At 39.6% G+C, this 19,893-nt stretch overlaps 1 protein-coding gene across 1 annotated transcript; it reads right to left on the bottom strand.

Moving 5' to 3' along the window:
* Window positions 1-1,505: 1,505 nt before the first annotated feature.
* LOC130232590 (kelch-like protein 33) lies at window positions 1,506-19,684 on the bottom strand. The gene is made up of 8 exons (XM_056462569.1): window positions 19,509-19,684; window positions 16,062-16,762; window positions 12,658-13,104; window positions 11,211-11,329; window positions 11,022-11,141; window positions 8,682-8,932; window positions 5,818-5,988; window positions 1,506-2,031 (listed from the first exon to the last, which is right to left on the bottom strand). The coding sequence occupies exons 2-8, from the start codon at window positions 16,753-16,755 to the stop codon at window positions 1,506-1,508; spliced, it is 2,328 nt and encodes a 775-aa protein (XP_056318544.1). The 5' UTR covers window positions 16,756-16,762; window positions 19,509-19,684.
* Between the last annotated feature and the right edge of the window lie 209 nt (window positions 19,685-19,893).

Here is a 19,893-nt window from a genome sequence, read left to right as displayed (position 1 = left end):
TGGGAATCCAGACCGATATGGCACACAGGCCTCGCACCACTCCCAAATATCTGAACCCCATCCCACTTGCTACACCATTATTATTCAAAACAGCTTCTTTTATGTTCACCAGTGCAAAGAAACTGGTAAGTTTATTTTGATGGTCCCTATTAAACATTTTGCTGAGTAAAAGTTTCATTACATCTGCATGCCATCTACGTCTCATTTGAGTATTAGTATTCATGATACTGCTCCTTCAACAGACATTTAACTGACTTTAAGAAGCTTTGCAAGCATGTCAACTTAAGCTAACCCTAACCTAACAGTCTACTTATAATATAATGAGAATCAGTTGGCATGTAGATGCAATATAACTTAAATTCAACACAATGCGTTAAAGGGACAATCAAAATAAAGTGATACCAAGAAACTGAAACAGGTTTGGGACAAGTGGGAGACTTGCAGATTGCAGAATTACTTTGGGGGGTGAAAATCCCTTTTGTTGTTTACTAGTCGGAAAAAAACAACAACATAATATTAGTGATTTCTAGAAATGGCATGGGGTGGTACAGTAGCAGAAAGCAGTATCAGACATCCGCAGGTAAAACAAATGCCAGGGTAATTGGAGGTTCGTTCCTCTGTGGCAACCTCAGATGAAGCAGGGACTAAGATGAAGGTGAGTGAGAAATTACGTGGTGTTGTTTGCAGTACTTGGCATGGTCACCTTTTAAAGGTGTAGTATGTTAGTTAGACATCCAGTGGTTGAACTAGGTATTGCACTCCTGGATCAAAACAAACACAAGGGCAGGTTGCCAGATTGAGGACAGGAGCGAGTGATTTAATCCGTGTTCTAAATAAAAGCAACAACCGGTAGAATGAATATTTTCCTTACAGCAAGGCCTGAGTCTTGGCTGGACAAGGAGGTCTGTCTGTCTTGAGTTTGCACGTTCTCCCCGTGTTTACGTGGGTTTGCACCAGGTGCTCCAGTTTCCCCCACATTCCTAAGACATGTGGCATAGGTGAATTGGATAATCAGTGCTGGGTTATGGCAGGGGGCAGTAACAGTGGCTTAGTGGTTAGCAATGTCACCTCACAGCAAAAAGGTCACTGGTTTGAGTCCTGGCTGGACCAATTGGCATTTCTGTGTGGAGTTTGCATGTTCTCCCCGTGTTGGTGTAGGTTTTCTCCGGGTGATCCGGTTTTCCTCACAGTTCCCAACACATGCGCTACAGGGGAGATGAATAAGCTAAATGGGTCGTAGTGTATGAGTGTGTGTGAATGCGGCAGTGTATGGGTGTTTCCCAGTACTGGGTTGCATAAAATATACGCTGGATAAGTTGGCAGTTCATTCCGCTGTGGCGACCACTGATAAATAAAGGGACAAGGCCAAAGGAAAATGGATGGATGGGTTATGGCAGAAAGGGCATTTACTGTGTAAAGCATATGCCAGAGTAATTGGTGGTTCATTCGTCTGTGGTGACCCTTGATGGAGCAGGGAATAAGCTGAAGGAAAGTGATTGAGTGATTCATGTCTTCAGGCTGACGGGCAGCTGTAAAGCACATGCAGCCAGATCCGTGTAAGGTCGTGGCATTGCTCCGAGTTTATCCCAACACTTTGCCTGTGGATCGTATCTATGAACCCAGGCTGTATCACGAGCTGAATCAGCTGAAGATCCTCCCAAAACATACAGGTGTCCGTCAAGAGTGGCGGCTGCGGGCGAGAGATGCGGTCGGGGCAGCAGAGGGAACGACATCCAGGAGTCATGAACAGGATCATACGACTCACACTGCAGCTGGTCTCTAAACCCCGCCCACATCGGCTGCAACCCTCCGGCTACAACCAATCGGTGTCCTGAAACCAGCATCACATGACCAGCCCGTCCCACCCCTTCTGTCATAGGTGCGAGTTTGGAGCAGCCATGCACCGGGTCGTAGAGCCACAGACAGGGATAGCAGCGCAGATGAGAGTCGTAACCGCCCGAAACAAAGATCTCTCCGTTCAACACAGCAGCAGCGTGACCACAGAGAGGCACATCTAGAGGATGAGTTAACCTGTGTGTCAACAAATGACAAATGAAAATATGTCAGATTTGATGACCCTGGCTTTTTGAGAGAAGTTAGCATGCAGTGTCGATATCATTTACCATATTTTCTAGAATTAGGGCTGGCATTTACTAAAAAATCTATGTTACGACAATTCAGTACATTTTGATTTAGTGGCTAATTTGTATGAATTCTTACAATATTCGTACATATCTCATTCGTACAATTTGGTAAAATTTGCGGGGGTTGGGTGGCACGTCTCGTTTTTTAAAAATTTTACATTTTCGTGTGAGATTGAACTCTCAAAGTCAAATTCGTATGACTTAGCCACTAAGTGAAGTTTAGTTATAAACAAATTTCGAGAGGATCACGTGCTTATGATTGCTAGCGGCTGGATTCGCATTATCCAATTCTCAATGCACCAATCAGACGACTCCTAAGCTACTACAAATACCCTGGGTTACGTACCACCGCTATCTTCGTTTTGAAGAATCCCCCCATCGACCCCTACTCCTCCTTCTTCCTAGATGGGTGACACGGTGGCCCAGTGCTTAGCACTGTTGCCTCACAGCAAGAATGTCTCTGGTCCCAGGCTTTACCAAACCAGCAGACATTTCTGTGCGGAGTTTGCATTTTCTCCCCGTGCTCACGTGGGTTTCCCCCGGGTTTCCCGGTTTCCTTCCACCGTCCAAAAAACATGCAACATAAGTTAATTGACTAATCCAAACCGGCACTATAGACATGCTCCTAGTAAATGGTTATCTCTCAAGAGCAATCACTATCTGTTCATTGGTTATTACAGCGGGGGAGTTCTCGAGATCTACCTGAGCTCAAACTCCCTTCTCGCCTTGCAACGGGAGGGAGCCCCGGGCTCGAGGATCTTATGAGCTCAGGGCTCTCTCCCGGGACAGCATGCCAAACAAGCTTTTAATTAATCATCAGCTAAGTGTGAACTCTTGAAACTGACAAAACGTAAAAGAGTTACGTTTCCTTGTGAGATCAGGCTGGGAAAAGACTCACAGAAACACTAATGAACTCTTTCACATTTGGAGGTTTCTCAGTAGCAGAAGTGATCATAGTTAGGTAAACTAAAAGTGCAGGGAATTGGGAGAGTACAATAAATGTACAATCCAATTTTTTGAAATACTATAAGAAAAACTCCATGATGGTGTTATCAAGGCTTTCAGAAAAAAAAAAATTGTGTGAGACTGATAACAGCAGCCAGAAGAGAGAACAACATCAAATTTACTGTCCTGTTCAGCATATAGATCCGGCCTGTAATCGCTGTAATTCCACCCCAGCCACGCATGCACATATGTTTGGGTCTTGTTTAAAGCTTAATTGCTTTTGGCACACTATTTTTAAAACTATATCTGGTTTTTTGGGTATATCTATCTCCCCTTGCCCACTGATTGCCATTTTTGGAATTTTGCCTATGTCGTATAACCTTACAAAAATACAATCTGATTGCATAGCTTTTATTGTGCTCTTGGCCAAACGACTAATATTGCTTAGGTGGAAGGATCAGAAACCTCCAACCCCAACACAGTGGATCCACTTCTTTGTAAAGTTGGAAAAAATTAGACTGTCTAGAGGTTCATCTAACCAGTTTAAGAAAATTTGGGACCCATTTAGGAAATATATCCAAGAACATATTTTATTGTCAACTACAGACCAAGTCCTTGTTCCAGCAAATTGATTTTCTTTCTTTCCTAAGTGCAAAGTAGAGTGTATTGTGTGCTTCAGATTATACAAGTGTAGTTTTTGTTAAGCCACATTATTATTATTTACATTTCTGTTTGTTGGTATGTTTTTTTTTCTCATTGTGTGTGCTTAAGTTGATATTATTTATACTTTTAATTAGAAATATATTTTTGTTTTGTCATCTTTTTTTACTGTAATTTGCTATAAAAGTCATAAATAAATAATAAAAACAAAAAAATTCACTGTCCTGCACCCATAAACGCTGCATTACACACACCTTGCAAAAACGTTCATTGTAATTTGATGCAAAGATGATATAATACATTCATGATTACATGTAAATATACATACATAATTAAACAAAAATCTTAATATTAAAATAAGGATTTAAAATTATGATGACTGCTAAACATGCCTTGTCAAAATGCTGAGTTCACACTGCACAATTTTGGCCCTGACTTTTGCTCGCAGACAAGTTAGGTGAAATGCCTGAAATCGGTGCTGATTTACATGAGGCACAATCACACAGTTTGAATTAACACAATTGCGATCCAAGCAAATTGTTGAGGATTCAAAATGAATGAAATGATGAATGAGTTCTGACTGACTACAAATACATCAGAGATGAACAACAGCCAATGAGAGAACAGGATACAAGTAAGTGGAGAGTTTGGGGAGGAGTTTTAGACCACAATATAAGAATAAATAAGCTTCACAACAACATTAAACAGAAATAAAGAAAGATTTACCTGATCAGTCTCAGCAGCTAACATTTCCTGCTCCATTATTTTCTTTACTTTTTGCCCTATCACTCTAATGGCTCGTTTCCACTGACTGGTACGGTACAGTACGGTTCGGTTTGGTACGGGTCACCTTTATCAAGCTTGCGTTTCCAATAACAAGGGTACCCTTTTAGTGGGCGTGGTGTATGACAAAAAGTTTCAGTCGACGTCATTCTCGCTCGAGGAAATGTCTACAATAAAGCTGTAGGGGTCACTTACATATCATATGAGAAGCACTTCTCACAAAACAGATGCTTCATACACATAAAAACTTTTCTATGAACATGAGTTGATTATAACTGCAGATCAATGACAGTGCGAAACAGCCTACTGTAACGTCTGTAATTATATTAAATAACTAAATTAAAGCGCAAGGAAGAAAGCGAAACCGCTCGCGCTTCAGACTGCCTCGTAAAAAAACTACCCGGCACGGGGTAAATCTGCTCTACTCCATGGCTTTGTAGCTGTTTATCGAGACGACGACAAGGTTTGTTTGAGCCCGGGTCGACCATGGCTAGTTATTATGTATTTATAATTCCGCTGTAATCTCTCGGCTGTGCATGTATTTTAAATATGGCGGCTTTTTTGTTTTCATTCTGGCTTGTTGCGTAAGCGAATGACGTATCTCTGTAAACCAATAGCGTTCAGCTGCGCGTCTAGCTCCGCCTTTTGGTACCTTTTCGAAAGGGTGCCGAAAAAGTGGTCGGTACGGTTCGGTACGCTTTTTGACAGTGGAAACGGCTATAAAAGCGTACCAAACCAAGCCGAACCACTCAGTGGAAACGGGCCTTAAATAGTCATTCAGCGCACTGAGCATTTCAGTGGCAGATCCTTTCAAATATTTATTGCAGGCTACTATTTTCATTTTCGCACGTGATCTTGAGTGATATTATCATTCTTTGTATCATGCTTTTTTTTGAGCCAGACAGAATTGTCACAGATTGTTTTGTAGTCCTACATTGTGTATCCACAGATCCATCATGCAGTATGAACACAACAGCAGCTGAACGCCACCCTCAATTGTCATGCAGTGTGAAAACGATGGCGATCTGACGATTATGAAAGTCGCCTGACTATTTCAAACACATTTGACCACAAAAACGATGAAGAAATGAGACATGCGGGTACAGGCACGTGCATTTGTATATTGTTAAAAAAATAAAAACTAATTCAACAAATTGCTTTAATACATGACACCCAATCTGCTTCATTTATTTTCAATAGAATGCCAGTAACTTATTCATAACTGTTCATTCTGTGATCATAAATGAAGCCTCGGTATTCAATATGAGTAGACATGTTTGTGGACCTCCATGTGTTTTCCTCAGGTGTGTAACACTCCACTGTGTCCAGACAGTTCACGTCATCACAGTTTCCGCCCAGGACAAACACCTTCCCTCTGTGACACACAGCCGCAAAATAATCCCTGGCTCTGGACATGTCAGGGAGACGTTCCCATCGGCCTTGAGCTGGATCAAATCTGCACACAGAAACAGCCTCTCAAACTGCTGCGCAAACACACTTTTAAAACACTGCTTCATCAAGCTTTGAAACCTTTGCAAATCTTTTGTTTCGGGTGCATTTTAATCTGCCGTGTTCACACGATTGTTTCCTTGAATAAGACTTTGCTACGTCATATTTGTTTCTAAAATATTTCATCGCTATTCTGTGTTATTCTCGAGTCAGATATGAGTTTCAGTCAAAGCAGTCCGTAAATCAGCATACTATCATCTCAAAAACATTGCAGGAATCAGATGCTTTGTTTCCAGTGAGGACTTAGAGAAACGTCTTCATGCTTTTATCAGCAGCAGGGTGGATTACTGTAATGGCCTCCTCACTGGCCTTCCCAAAAAGACAGTCAGACAGTTGCAGCTCATCCAGAACGCTGCGGCCAGAATTCTGACCAGAACCAGGAAATCAGAGCACATTACACCTGTCCTGTACACTAGATTCCAGTTACATTCAGAATAGATTTTAAAGTATTATTACTGGTCTATAAATCACTAAATGGCCTAGGAGCTCAATACATTACAGATATGCTCACTGAATACAAACCTAACAGATCACTCAGATCTTTAAGATCAAATAAACTAGAAATTCCAAGAGTTCAGTCAAAGCAGGGTGAATCGGCTTTCAGCAACCAACAGCGCCCCCTATTGCTGGAATCAGCTTCCAGAAATGATCAGATGTGCTCCAACATTAGGCACATTCAAATCAAGACTGAAAACACATCTGTTTAGCTGTGCCTTTACTAAATGAGCACTGTGCTACATCCGACAGATCACACTATTGTGTCTTTCTTTACTTTTTCATTGCTTTATAACCTGTTTTAACACATTTTAATCTGTTTTTATATGTTTTTAATCATTTTTATTCTTGTTTTCATTCTCTTATACTTGTCTCTTTTATCCCTGTTTATGTAAAGCACTGAATTACCATTGTATATAAAATGTGCTATATACATAAACTTGCCTTGCCTTGGTATATATCTGTGGCTTTATAAATCAGCAGTCTGGTTTCCATTACAGCTATGTGCAAATGTTTTTATATGTTTAGTAAACATTGGCCAAATGACAGTGTTTCCATTAGAGCTGCCCTATAAAAATTGACTAACCAGGGGGGAGTTAGGATGATCGTAAGGGCCCACACAGTTACAATCAGAGGGCCTAATCAACCTCTACCGCCCTCCACTTCCCGCACTGCACTTTCGTCCAGGAGGGTCTGTAACGCCCAGCGGCGCCCCTGGGGAGATGTGTCAAAACAACAGCTCTGAGTAAACATTCTGTGTCCTTCGAAGAAAACCAATCTAGAGCATTCACAAACTAACATTAATTTTTAACAACACCGTCCAAATAGAGAGCATCCAAAACAACTGCTGTACATTGCACTACACCATTTTAGCTGAATTGGTCACATAACCAAAAATGCAGCAACGGTTTTGAACTCCATTTTCACAGTCCACACTGCGACACAAAAATGAGTGTTTTGAAAATGTATCCACTTTGGAGAGTGTTTTTAAGATGATATGTTTTCATTGCCTAAAAACACTCTCTCAGTGTGGATGGAAGGTCATAATGGAGAGTAAAATATGCATCTTTAAATCAAGACATATTGCCGTGGACAACCAAATAAAGTAACCTTTCCTTTTAACATTGTTGCTTTGTTTAGAACATCTCTTTTCGCCAAACGACAATTCGTAAAGAACAAACACATCTTGTGGATCAATGGCCCATTTCATCTGAGTGGTATGGTATGGATTGGTATGCTTTTATGCCAGTTTCCACTATCAAAAAGTACCAAAAAGCGAACTTGTTGTTGTTTATGAGGCTGTCTAAAAGCTTGAGCGCTTTCACTTTCTCTAGAGATTTGCATGAGCTTGCCGCACGTCTATATTTGAAATAACGAACTTGAGCTGATAATAATAACATGTGTGTGATTACTGAAGTGCTTCTGACATATGATCCTTTCAGAAAAACGGATAAATGATTCTTTCAGCAACCTAAAAGATGAACAAACTGCCATGTTTATTTATTATTACCACCTTTTGGACTATTATGAACTCAGAATGAAGGAACTGATATTCATTCATAGGGATAAACCCCTTGAGATATACCATCTCATTTTCAAGAAGGTCCCACAATTAATCACAATCACATAATAACTTAAAAATTTCTTTCTAACAAGATGTTAACGTTACATGTGCTGGTGAGGAATAAAGCTGAGAGGTTTGTACTGACTGTATATGTTTATTTGTGTAAGGCTGTATGTGGTTATAAATATTTTATTTTACATAAATCACAGACGTTACAGTAGGCTATTTTACTTCATCATTGATCTGCAGCTATAATCGAATACTGTTGATAGAAAGGTTAGTAATGATCATTTATACACAAGTATTTATGTGTATAAAGCATCTGTTTAGTAAGAAGAACTTTGAGTGAGAACGATGTCAAGTGCAACTTTCTGTTGAAGACCACGCTTACCAAGAGAGCACCATTGGCAGTGGAGACACAAGCCTGATAAATGTTACCCATACCGAACCGTACTGTACCAATCTGTACCAGTCAGTGGAAACAAGGCATTACTTTGCTACGGCAGCTATTCTGAGCACTGCAATTTTCACATTCATACTTATATGAGTGGATTTTGTGTCTCGATAGCCTTCACTCTCACCTCAGAGCGCTCTTAAGTATGTCCAGGGCACCGTAGTATTTGCGTCCCCCAAGGATGTAGAGTGTGTTGTTGAGGACGCATGCGCAGTGGCGGAAACGTGGTGGTTCAGGAAGGTGGGCCAAAGGTTTCCACTCGATGGAGCGCTTGAGGCCTTCTCCACGCACAAACCGACAGGCAAACCACAGGCACAGGTTTGGCTCTCGACGCTCGAAATCCTCATTCACACAATCTCCACCGACAATCACCAGAACCTGGCGCAGATTAAACAGAAGGACAAATAAGTAGCGACCTATAAAAAATCTTTAGCGAACTCTTGTTGGGGGTTCTGAAATATACAGGACGTTTGTTTGGTAATTAATAATGATTAACAACCGGAAATTGACTTTCCCCAGAACTTTCTGCATGACACATGAAGTTTATTTATAAATTAATTTCGAGAGGATCAAGTGCTTATAATTGCTTGCAGCCGGTCCCACATTATTCAATTTATGATTCACCAATCAGACGATTCCTAAGCCACTAAAAATACCCTAAGTTCCATAAAACCGCCATCTTCGTTTTGAAGAATCTCCCCTTCCACCCCTACTCCTCCTCCTTTCCTAGATGGGTGGATCAGTGGTTAGCACTGTTGCCTCACAGCAAGAACGTCACTGATTCTAGTCCTTACCAAGCCAGTTGACGTTTCTGTGCGGAGTTTACACGTTCTCCTCGTGCTCACGTGGGTTTCCACTAGGTTCCCTGGTTTCTTCCCACCATCCAAAAACATGCAACTTAAGTTAATTGATTAATCCTAATCAGCACCATAGACGTGCTCCTAGTAAGTAGTTATCTCTTAAAAGCAATCTCTAACTGTTCATTAGCTACTACAGCAGGCGAGTTCTCCAGATCTTCCTGAGCTCAAACTCCCCTCTCGCCATGCAAACAGAAGGGAGCCCCGGGCTCGAGGATCTTATGAGCTCAGGGCTCTCTCTCGGGACAGCATGCCAAACAAGCTTTATAATCAATCATCAGCTAAGTGTGAACTCTTGAATACATTATTATGCCTTTTTGTTGACATTACTGTGGTTCTTTTGAGTTTTTTTCTCATCATTGATGTACATCAGGGTTTTATGTTAAATCTAATGTTGATAAATCATGTTTATTGCAATATTTAGATTTAAACTATTTAAAACTGTGATGTTCTAGCAAACACAGCTGTCGATTTTTCACTGTAAATTTTACAGATTTGTTTTAGCAGAGTATTGTGAACTCTTCTATGCCAAAAGATCAATTTAATTTTGGCTTCTCAGTTCATGACCCTTTTAAATGTGACCTATTATGTTCCTTTTTACAATATGTAAAATAAGTTTCTAATGTCCCTAGAGAGTGTGTGTGTGTGTGTGAAGTTTCAGCCCAAAATACCTCACAAATAATGTTTTCTAAAGCCGCCTTTCCACTGCACACGACATTTGGACACAACTGTCGAAATACGCCACCTTGTGGCAGTCGCAAACAATTTTCAGTTTTGTCGTGCACCATAGGAGAGCTAATCTCGTGGTGTCAGAAATAAAGGAGTGCAAAAGCCAGAGCCTTTATTCTCCGTGGGTTCACCATGGTTGAATGAATGAATACTAGAAACTCATAGACAATTGGAGGGAATGTGGAGACAACATAAAAAATAATATGTTTTATTACTCATTTATGAATAGAAATGTATTTTTTTTAACAAAGACTTTTTTCTAACTAAAAAAATAACGAAAAAAATTCTATTTCTCATCTCGCACACATGGACCTGCTTGGACAACACTGAAATACATCACATACGGTCAGCCAGTCGCATACGGTCTAGTCGCAGGAGTTCAAATATTTTAGCGGATCCACAGCTCAATTCGGATCTGTCGCTTGGTCATTTGTCATGTACAGCGGAAATAAAGCTTGACTCTCTGAAACTGACCCTTTCAGGTTTTTATCCAAAATGTGTTATTTTGGTGACTGTCACTTTAAATTCAAATGAGATTGCGCTCTTTTCAAAAGAGGGCGGAGCTACAAATGCCTGTGAGTCAGCATAGTGGCAGATTCAAAATCAAGACTAATGTCCTATGCTAATGAGGGAGAGATTGTCCCTGTTGGATGGGGTTTTCCCCGTCTGATGACATCATACAAATGGAGAATGGAAATCAAAGTGTTTCTGCAGACTGTTATTTTCAAGTCTGACTATCAAAAGTAGAATTTAAAACTTTTTATCATTAAAAGCTGGTTATATTCACACACTGCTGCCACACAACTGTGTTTAAACCCCTTATAAAAGTGATTTTTGCATAATAGACCGCCTTTAATGAAGCCCATCTATCAGTGATTTACCTGATTTGGTGTGCGTGGCTTGCAGTCCAACAATCTCCGATCATCACGCAGGAGATTCTTCACAACATCCAGAGCTGTTTTTCCTTCTGCACACCTGAGCATCAGCTTACACTCCTGCACCTGAACAGGAGATTTTCATAGGTGTGAAGACATGAACAGTGTGTGTTTGTCCATGCAGAAGTGTTGTACCTCCCGCAGCTCCTCAGGCCTCATGAGAGGAAAGCGAACGCTCTGCATCAATCCTGGGAGATCAGACAGTCTGTGCTGTTTATCCTCCTGGACCCAGTTCACCACAGCTCTGAAAACATCTATCTGCAAACATTCAGTCACTACATAAGGAACTTTGACATGCTTAGTACATTAGCAGGTGTTCTTCCCGAAATGAGCAATTGTAATTGTGTGTACTCACTAGCCAATTTATTAGGTACACCTGACTAGCACCAGGTTGGACCCACTTTTGCTTTCAGAACTGCTTTAATCCTTTGTGGCAAAGATTCAACAAGGTACAGTTAATATTCCCCAAAGATTTTGGTCTATATTGACATGATAGCATCACGCAGTTGCTGCAGATTTGTCGGCTGCACATCCATGATGTAAATCTCCGGTTTCACCACATCCCAAAGGTGCTTTATTGGATTGAGTTCTGGTGACTGTGGAGGCCATTTGAGTACAGTGAACTCATTGTCATGTTCAAGAAACCAGTCTGAGATCATTCGCGCTTTATGACATGGTGCGATATCCTGCTATAAGTAGCCATCAGAAGAAAGGTACAGTGTGGTCATAAAGGGATGGACATGGTCAGCAACAATACTCAGGTAGGCTGTGGCGTTGACACGATGCTCAACTGGTACTAATGAGCCCAAAGTGTGTCAAAAAAATATCCCCCACACCATTACACCACCACCACCAGCCTGAACCGTTGATACAAGGCAGGATGGATCCATGCTTTCATGTTGTTGAGGCCAAATTCTGACCCTATCATCTGAATGTGGCAGCAGAAATGGAGACTCATCAGACCAGGCAACGTTTCTCCAATCTTCTATCGTCCAGTTTTGGTGAGCCTGTGTGAATTGTAGCCTCAGTTTCCTGTTCTTAGCTGACAGGAGTGGCACCCGGTGTGGTCTTCTGCTGCTGTAGCCCATCCGCCTCAAGGTTGGACATGTTGTGTGTTCAGAGATGCTCTTCTGCAGACCTCGGTTGTAACGAGTGCTTATTTGAGTTACTGTTGCCTCTCTATTAGCTGGAACCAGTCTGGCCATTCTCCTCTGACCTCTGGCATCAACAAGGCATTTGCTCCCACAGAACTGCAGCTCACTGGATATTTCCTCTTTATCGGACCATTCTCTGTAAACCCTAGAGATGGTTGTGCTTGAAAATCCCAGTAGATCAGCCGTTTCTGAAATACTCAGACCAGCCCGTCTGGCACCAACAACCATGCCAAATTCAAAGTCACTTAAATCCCCTTTCTTCCCCATTCTGATGCTCGCTTTGAACTACAGCAGATCGTCTTGACCATGTCTACATGCCTAAATGCATTGAGTTGCTGCCATGAGATTGGCTGATTAGAAATTTGCATTAATGAGCAGCTGGACAGGTGTACTTAATAAAGTGGCCAGTTAGGGACTTATTTTTTTACTCACCTCACTGTCTGCATTGAGTGCATCTCTGTCCAGAAAACACTTCAGCTGAGTGCAGGGCAGATCCCTAAACTTTTCCCCCTCAGAGACCCTCTGAAAATGGGCTAAAACATAATCCTCTGCCCGTTTGGCCAGATCCTTCAGACTGTAGGCTTCAGCCAGAGCCAGAATGTCCAGGCAAGAGTTTTCATCCATGTTGTCCTGCAGAAAGTTTAAGCAGAGCTCCATCGCCCCCTGCAGCTGAAACTGTGCCGCTGCTTCTGTCAGATGCCACACGTTTGTGCTGCTCAGTTTCAGCCGGCCGGAGTAGATAAAACCCAGCAGATCACGCAGAATCCAGGACGAAACGCCGTGCAGTGACACCACATCTGCTCCAGACTCACGTAACCCACCGCAGAACAGAGCACGAAAGTAGTCCGCCCCGGCTGCTAATATGACACGATGAGCTGGAGGAGAGAAACCATGGGGAAATACACTCACAAAAAAAGACTTGCTCCTTGTTCAAACTACTTCCTAAAATGAGTTGAAACAACACAGTTCTTAAATGCACTTCCTGTTTGTTTTGTTAAATTCTTAGATTGAGTCTGTCTGATGTATTGAGCGGGGCAAACACACTTAACTACGCCCTCCAGCTGTCAGTTTTGACATTGCTATGACAACAAACAGAAACGGTGACGAGGAAGAGTCTGTTAGGTTGTAATAACTCTCCCCAAACCCTTTTCCAGATCTTTCTGAATGAAATGCCTACTTTACTACATCCAATCAGTTCACAGTAGGAAAAAAACAAGCCTCACCCACTGTGTTGTCATTTAATATTCTCATTTAATATATTCTCTAGGCACTGCATCAATAAGAAAAAAAACAGTCACAACTTCTGGTTCATGTTGACTTTAACTTAATCATTTTGTGTTTGGACCACCTGAAGGATTTGTGTGAAACCTAGCATTTTTTATAGCATATGCAACAAAAAGTATAATATGGATGATTAAGTGCGATAACATAAATTTTTGCCAATGTTGAGGTTTTTGTTACCCTTTTACACTGTAAAAAGCAATTGGTTGACTTTAAAAAGTGAGTAAACCTGTTGTTTTTACAGTGATTAGTTGATTTTACTTAAAACGTGAGTAAATCTGTTGTTTTTAAAGTGATTAGTGGATTTTTTTTTTAAGAAGTGAGTAGATGCTGCTTTTTAAGCTAGTGAGTGAACCATGTCAAACCCATCTCAAAAGTTATATATAAAGTGTATGTATATATATATATATATATATATATATATATATATATATATATATATATATATATATATTAGTGCTGGGCCATTAACGTGCTGCATTAACTTGCTGCGTTAACGCGAGACTCTTATCGCGCTATAAAAAAATATCGCGTTAATCTATTCTCAAAGTTGGTTTGGAGCTGGGTCTATTCTACGCAAGCTATGATGACTTTCACCTTGATAGTTTAGCGCGGATGTATACCTGACCAGGGAGCCGTCTGACAAACAAAGTGCCCTTCTGAATCAAATCAGCAGGATGTCTTACTTTAACTGCAGTTCGGCAGTTTCACTTTCACTCATGAACATTTCATTTATGCCCCGTGACAAACTGGGGTATTAGACGCAAATAAGGAGTAAGGACTGGTGAGAGTGTTATGGAATTTATTAACGCATGCCGAATGTAAAGAAAAAACTTCTGCATTTTGCAATGTGTGTGTGTTTGTGTATGTCTGTGCGGTCCTTTACTGACAGCTGCGTGTGTGGATCTTGACAGAAAATATGGCGAAAAGTTGTGGTGTTTACTTCAATAATGTCACTAATATCTGCATACTCCACATGTCTTAATGCCATTTCTGTTCAGTTCAGTTATGACTTTAGGATAAAGGTAAAGAAAAATCGCTGTTTGGAGCTTATGTAGGTCTACAGTTCAAAGTTCATGCTTAGCTGAATAAACAGTTAGTAAACACAAGCACATCTTATTGAACATCATTTATTTTCATCACCAATTATCATAGTAGAACAGTTTCTCAAGCAGTTTGTGATGCACTTTGGAAACAGGAGATGAGCCCCTGGTCTAATGCGTCACCTGGCTTGAGAAACCAGTTCTCAAAGACTTATCATTTGGGTAGTACACATATTCTGAATGCCTTCGGCAGAATTCAAATGAGCCAATCTAGATTAATTCCGAGATATGTGTGTGTGTGTATATATATATATATATATATATATATATATATATATATATATATATATATATATATATATATATATATATATATATTGACATTGACATTGACATGGCTGATATATATATATACAACAGTTCTGTCTGGTTCTTGAATCTGATTGGCTGATAGCTGTGCGATATTCTGCAACAACAGCACTAGTACAGCTTCTTAACCCTTCATCCTTGTTCATTACTCCGCCCACATACAGTGACAAGGACAGGGCACTCTACTGTTTAACAAATATTGCTGCTGATGTACAACATAATATACTTTTGAGGCTTGTTTTAGTTTCGAATCTAGTGGCTTAGATTGCAACTATGCAGTGTATTTATAAGGATAGTGCCTATTTTAAATATTTATAATGTCGGAGATTCAGTGCATCGTCCGCCATCAGCCAGTCATTGACCAGAGCAAAGAAATTGACGGTTGATGATAAGTCCTTACAGGGAGAAAAACTCAGCGTTTCTCAATGTAAGTGTTAAACTACAGCTGATCACATCATTATAAATCATGTAAATGACATTTTAAGTCAATCTCTCTCTTTTGTATTTTGTATTGCTGTATTTATACCACTTAAACTGCTAGTGTTTGCTATGCTCTGGCTATTTCAAGGTTAGTTATTGTGATCTCCCGATTGCAACAGAGAAATACTGGGAAATTTCTGTAAACTGATGGCATTTCATGCCGTTCAGTGTTATAATTTTAAGATGTGAGCAAAATCAGCTGTTTTGTCATCACTTTAGACATTACGCTAGAGAATCATTCAAACACTAGCTCTACAGTGACGTTGGTGAATGAGCAACAGTTCCTGCTGTTCTGACGTCAGCTGCAGACGTGAATGAATGGCGGAAGAAAGTAGTTCCTAATACAAAAGGGATTTTGAGACTCTCTGTGTTTGATTTTCTTTTTTATATACACAATTATGCTGTCAAACTGTTGTAAAAATGCAATATCACACTTGTAGCTGGGCGATATGGCTGTATATCATCACTTAGGCACTCGACGTGCAGCCTCAAGCCAATGCATGCCTCTCACCAGTGCCGATATTCGTGTAATACTGCTCATATATATATATATTAATGTGCACACATTAAATTTCACATTGACAAAAATATTTATAAACTTGGATTATTTTCTTATTTTCTTCTCAAAACATTAAAGACAAAGGAGATGCTATAGTTACCAGGGAAACGGTCGCTGCTGTCAGTCTGTATGATGACATCACAGCCAACATTCCTCTCCCACAGTGCTCGGATGAGCTGCAAACTCCTCTCTCTCTCTTCTCTTGAACTGAATGAAACTGAATCTCCTCCACACAATCTCAGCAGTCTCTCAGCCCTCAACCCCCTGCAGGCATCCAGCAGTTCCTCAGTTTCTCCTCTGTTCATTTCTCCAGTGTAGCAGAAGTCCAGTACAGCCTCCAGTCCAGCAGGAGTCACCATTCCTCCATCCACATCCAGCTCTTGAAGCCCCGCCTCTCCAGAAAACAGCCATGCCTCCGCAGTCTGACTGACAACAGCGAGCACTAATCTGTGAGCCTTGTGGGCATGGCCTAGGAGATTTAAACTGCAATCCAACAAAAGCCCCTCCGCCTTGAGTCCTCGCAGTGATGTGAAGAGGGCATCGCAGTGGGTGGAAAGCAAAAATGGGCGGAGCTCTGGGTCAAAAAGGGGCTCAACAGGGGGAGGTCTTCTAAAAGTGGGTGGAGTTGAGTTTTGTTCTCTGTTTCTCTTCAGAGCTGAGGATGTGATGGGATTTCCAGCTTCTTTCTCTTTTCTTTCTTCTCGTCTGGCTTTTAAAGAAGAGCTAGGCTGGGGAAGTGTTTTCTTGTCTGACTCCCTTTTCTCTATTGTCACTCTGGTTTTAAACTGAGACATTGGAAACCTGTTTAAAGGGTAAAATCATTCAGTTAAAAAAATTTATCAATATGTGAACCAGTAACAAAATATATTAATATTTTGACATGTGGTACATTTAATACTAGTGGCTTGTCATTATTTTAAGTCACTGTTGGCATAGATAGACAGATAGATAGACAGACAGACAGACAGACAGACAGACAGACAGATAGATAGATAGATAGATAGATAGATAGATAGATAGATAGATAGATAGATAGATAGATAGATAGATAGATAGATAGATAGATAGATGAATTGACGGAACGACAGACAGATAGATAGAAAGACAGACAGACAAACAGATAGACAGTTAGACATACAGATAGATAGATAGACAGACAGACAGTTAGATAGACAGACAGACAGACAGACAGACAGACAGACAGATAGATAGATAGATAGATAGATAGATAGATAGATAGATAGATAGATAGATAGATAGATAGATAGATAGATAGATAGATAGATAGATAGATAGATAGAATGATATTTGGATAGATGAATGGACGGAACGATAGATAGATAGATAGATAGATAGATAGATAGATAGATAGATAGATAGATAGATAGATAGATAGATAGATAGATAGATAGATAGATAGATAGATAGATAGAATGATATTTGGATAGATGAATGGACGGAACGATAGATAGATAGATAGATAGATAGATAGATAGATAGATAGATAGATAGATAGATAGATAGATAGATAGATAGATAGATAGATAGATAGATAGATAGATAGATAGATAGATAGATAGATAGATATTTGGATAGATGAATAGACGGAATGACATACAGACAGACAGACAGATAGATAGATAGATAGATAGATAGATAGATAGATAGATAGATAGATAGATAGATAGACAGACAAACAGACAGACAGACAGACAGACAGACAGACAGACAGATAGATAGACAGACAAACAGACAGACAGATAGATAGATAGATAGATAGATAGATAGATAGATAGATAGATAGATAGATAGATAGATAGATAGATAGATAGATAGATAGATAGATAGATAGATAGACGGAACGACATACAGACAGATAGATAGACAGACAGACAGACAGACAGACAGACAGACAGGTAGGTAGGTAGGTAGGTAAATAGATAGATAGATAGATAGATAGATAGATAGATAGATAGATAGACAGACAGACAGACAGACAGACAGACAGACAGACAGACAGTTAGACAGACAGACAGACAGATATAGATAGATAGATAGATAGATAGATAGATAGATAGATAGATAGATAGATAGATAGATAGATAGATAGATAGATAGATATTTGGATAGATGAATAGACGGAACGACAGACAGACAGATAGATAGATAGATAGATAGATAGATAGATAGACAGACAGACAGATAGACAGACAGACAGACAGACAGACAGACAGACAGATAGATAGATAGATAGATAGATAGATAGATAGATAGATAGATAGATAGATAGATAGATAGATAGATAGATAGATAGATAGATGAATAGACGGAACGACAGACAGACAGACAGATAGATAGATAGATAGATAGATAGATAGATAGATAGATAGATAGATAGATAGATAGATAGATAGATAGATAGATAGATAGATAGATAGACAGACAGTTAGATAGATAGACAGACAGACAGACAGAGAGAGAGACAGATAGTAAGAACTCGGCATAAATGAGTACTTCCCATTTTAAAAATGAGTATTTTGGTCCATTTCTCAGTGAATGTATATGGTACTCAGCATAACATCCCTCACGAATCTGTCTTTTAAATTAATATTTTCTACAAGTCTTCACAATATTATATTTGTGAATATAAATTAGATTGGTCAGGACTGTTACCAAATCTGGAGCAAATGTATCAAAATAACTTACAATAATGCTCCGAACATTAACAGGCCAAATTTATATGTTAGAGACGAATATTCAATACAGATTTTAAAAAGAGGAAAAATCGAAAGAAACAAAATTAAAAAAAAATTGAAGTTTGTATTTTTTTTTTCAGTATTTTGCATAAATTTAAATGTATTTTATTTGTATTTCTAAAGATGTTCAGTGACTATAACATTATTTTAATAAATATATCCCTTTAATAAATCTGTTTTGGTCCAATGTACCAAAATATATGCCCTATATAGTTTTGGGTAATGTTACTAAAGTATTACACTATTACAGTTTTTCTCAGTGGCTTTGGTGCCACCTTTTTTGTTATTTTATGCAAAATAAAGGCTCTAATTTTCATTTTTATTCAAAATTTGGAACGAATACTATCTCATATTATTACATTGAGTATTATCAACTCAAACACATCCACAAGGACTGAACATTTTATACACAGAATATAAACACACACATTTCTCGGTCCTAAAATGTATGTTTAGCTCTATAGAGTCTTTTGAAACACACTTTTAATAGGCTAGTACACATTTTCATTAGTGTATGTGCTACAGAACCGCATACACTTTTAACAACACGGCCCGACATATGTTTTATCCTTTCCCAAGTTAATAAGTAATTTCCTTTGCTAGTTATTTCAGAAAAGAAAATGAGGTTTTATTCAGCGCCATTGTCCTATGAGCTGCTCTTTATCACGGTCATTATATCAGAGGTGACCCCGCTGAAACTGTTGACTCTGACTGACACAAGAAAACTCGGAAACATGAGAAATGACTGTGCAAAAACACTGCTGATTACAGTTTAACCTCCGCAGACTCACCGCTATCTGCTCGAGAATATTGAAGAAAGTACAATCCCGCGCTCTTCCAGTGTTTACCGCCACTTCTCTAGTGCTGGAACAGAAAACAAAACCTAACTGACTGATAAAATGATGATTAATGTTCATAATATGAGGCGATCTGCGTTGATATTAGACGGCAGCCTGTTTGTTTTGTGTCTATGTGTTGATAATAGACTAATAATAGATGTTGGCGCGCGCTGTTTTTATGACAGAGCAGAGGCATATGCGCGTGACCTGAGAGAAAAAAGAAAACACAATATGATAAATCATGCTAAAATGTATATGTTAAATCATACAAAACATGTTTTACACGCGTAAATATTTCATAATAAAATTTTAAAAACAGTGTAGTGTGTAGTTTTTG

This window comes from Danio aesculapii, chromosome 7 (genome assembly GCF_903798145.1).
Source record: "Danio aesculapii chromosome 7, fDanAes4.1, whole genome shotgun sequence".
Classification (NCBI taxonomy): Eukaryota; Metazoa; Chordata; class Actinopteri; order Cypriniformes; family Danionidae; genus Danio; species Danio aesculapii.
This window is presented reverse-complemented; position numbering and strand designations above follow the sequence as displayed.

Excerpts from the sequence above, each read along its gene's own strand:
- LOC130232590 (XM_056462569.1), bottom strand. The coding sequence starts at position 16,755 with ATGTCTCAGTTTAAAACCAGAGTGACAATAGAGAAAAGGGAGTCAGAC. Across the intron at positions 11,330-12,657 it reads CAATGCAGACAGTGAGGTGA|ATGTTTTCAGAGCTGTGGTG; the intron begins GTAAAAAAATAA and ends GTTTGCAGATAG. Across the intron at positions 8,933-11,021 it reads AGCCACGCACACCAAATCAG|GTTCTGGTGATTGTCGGTGG; the intron begins GTAAATCACTGA and ends AATCTGCGCCAG.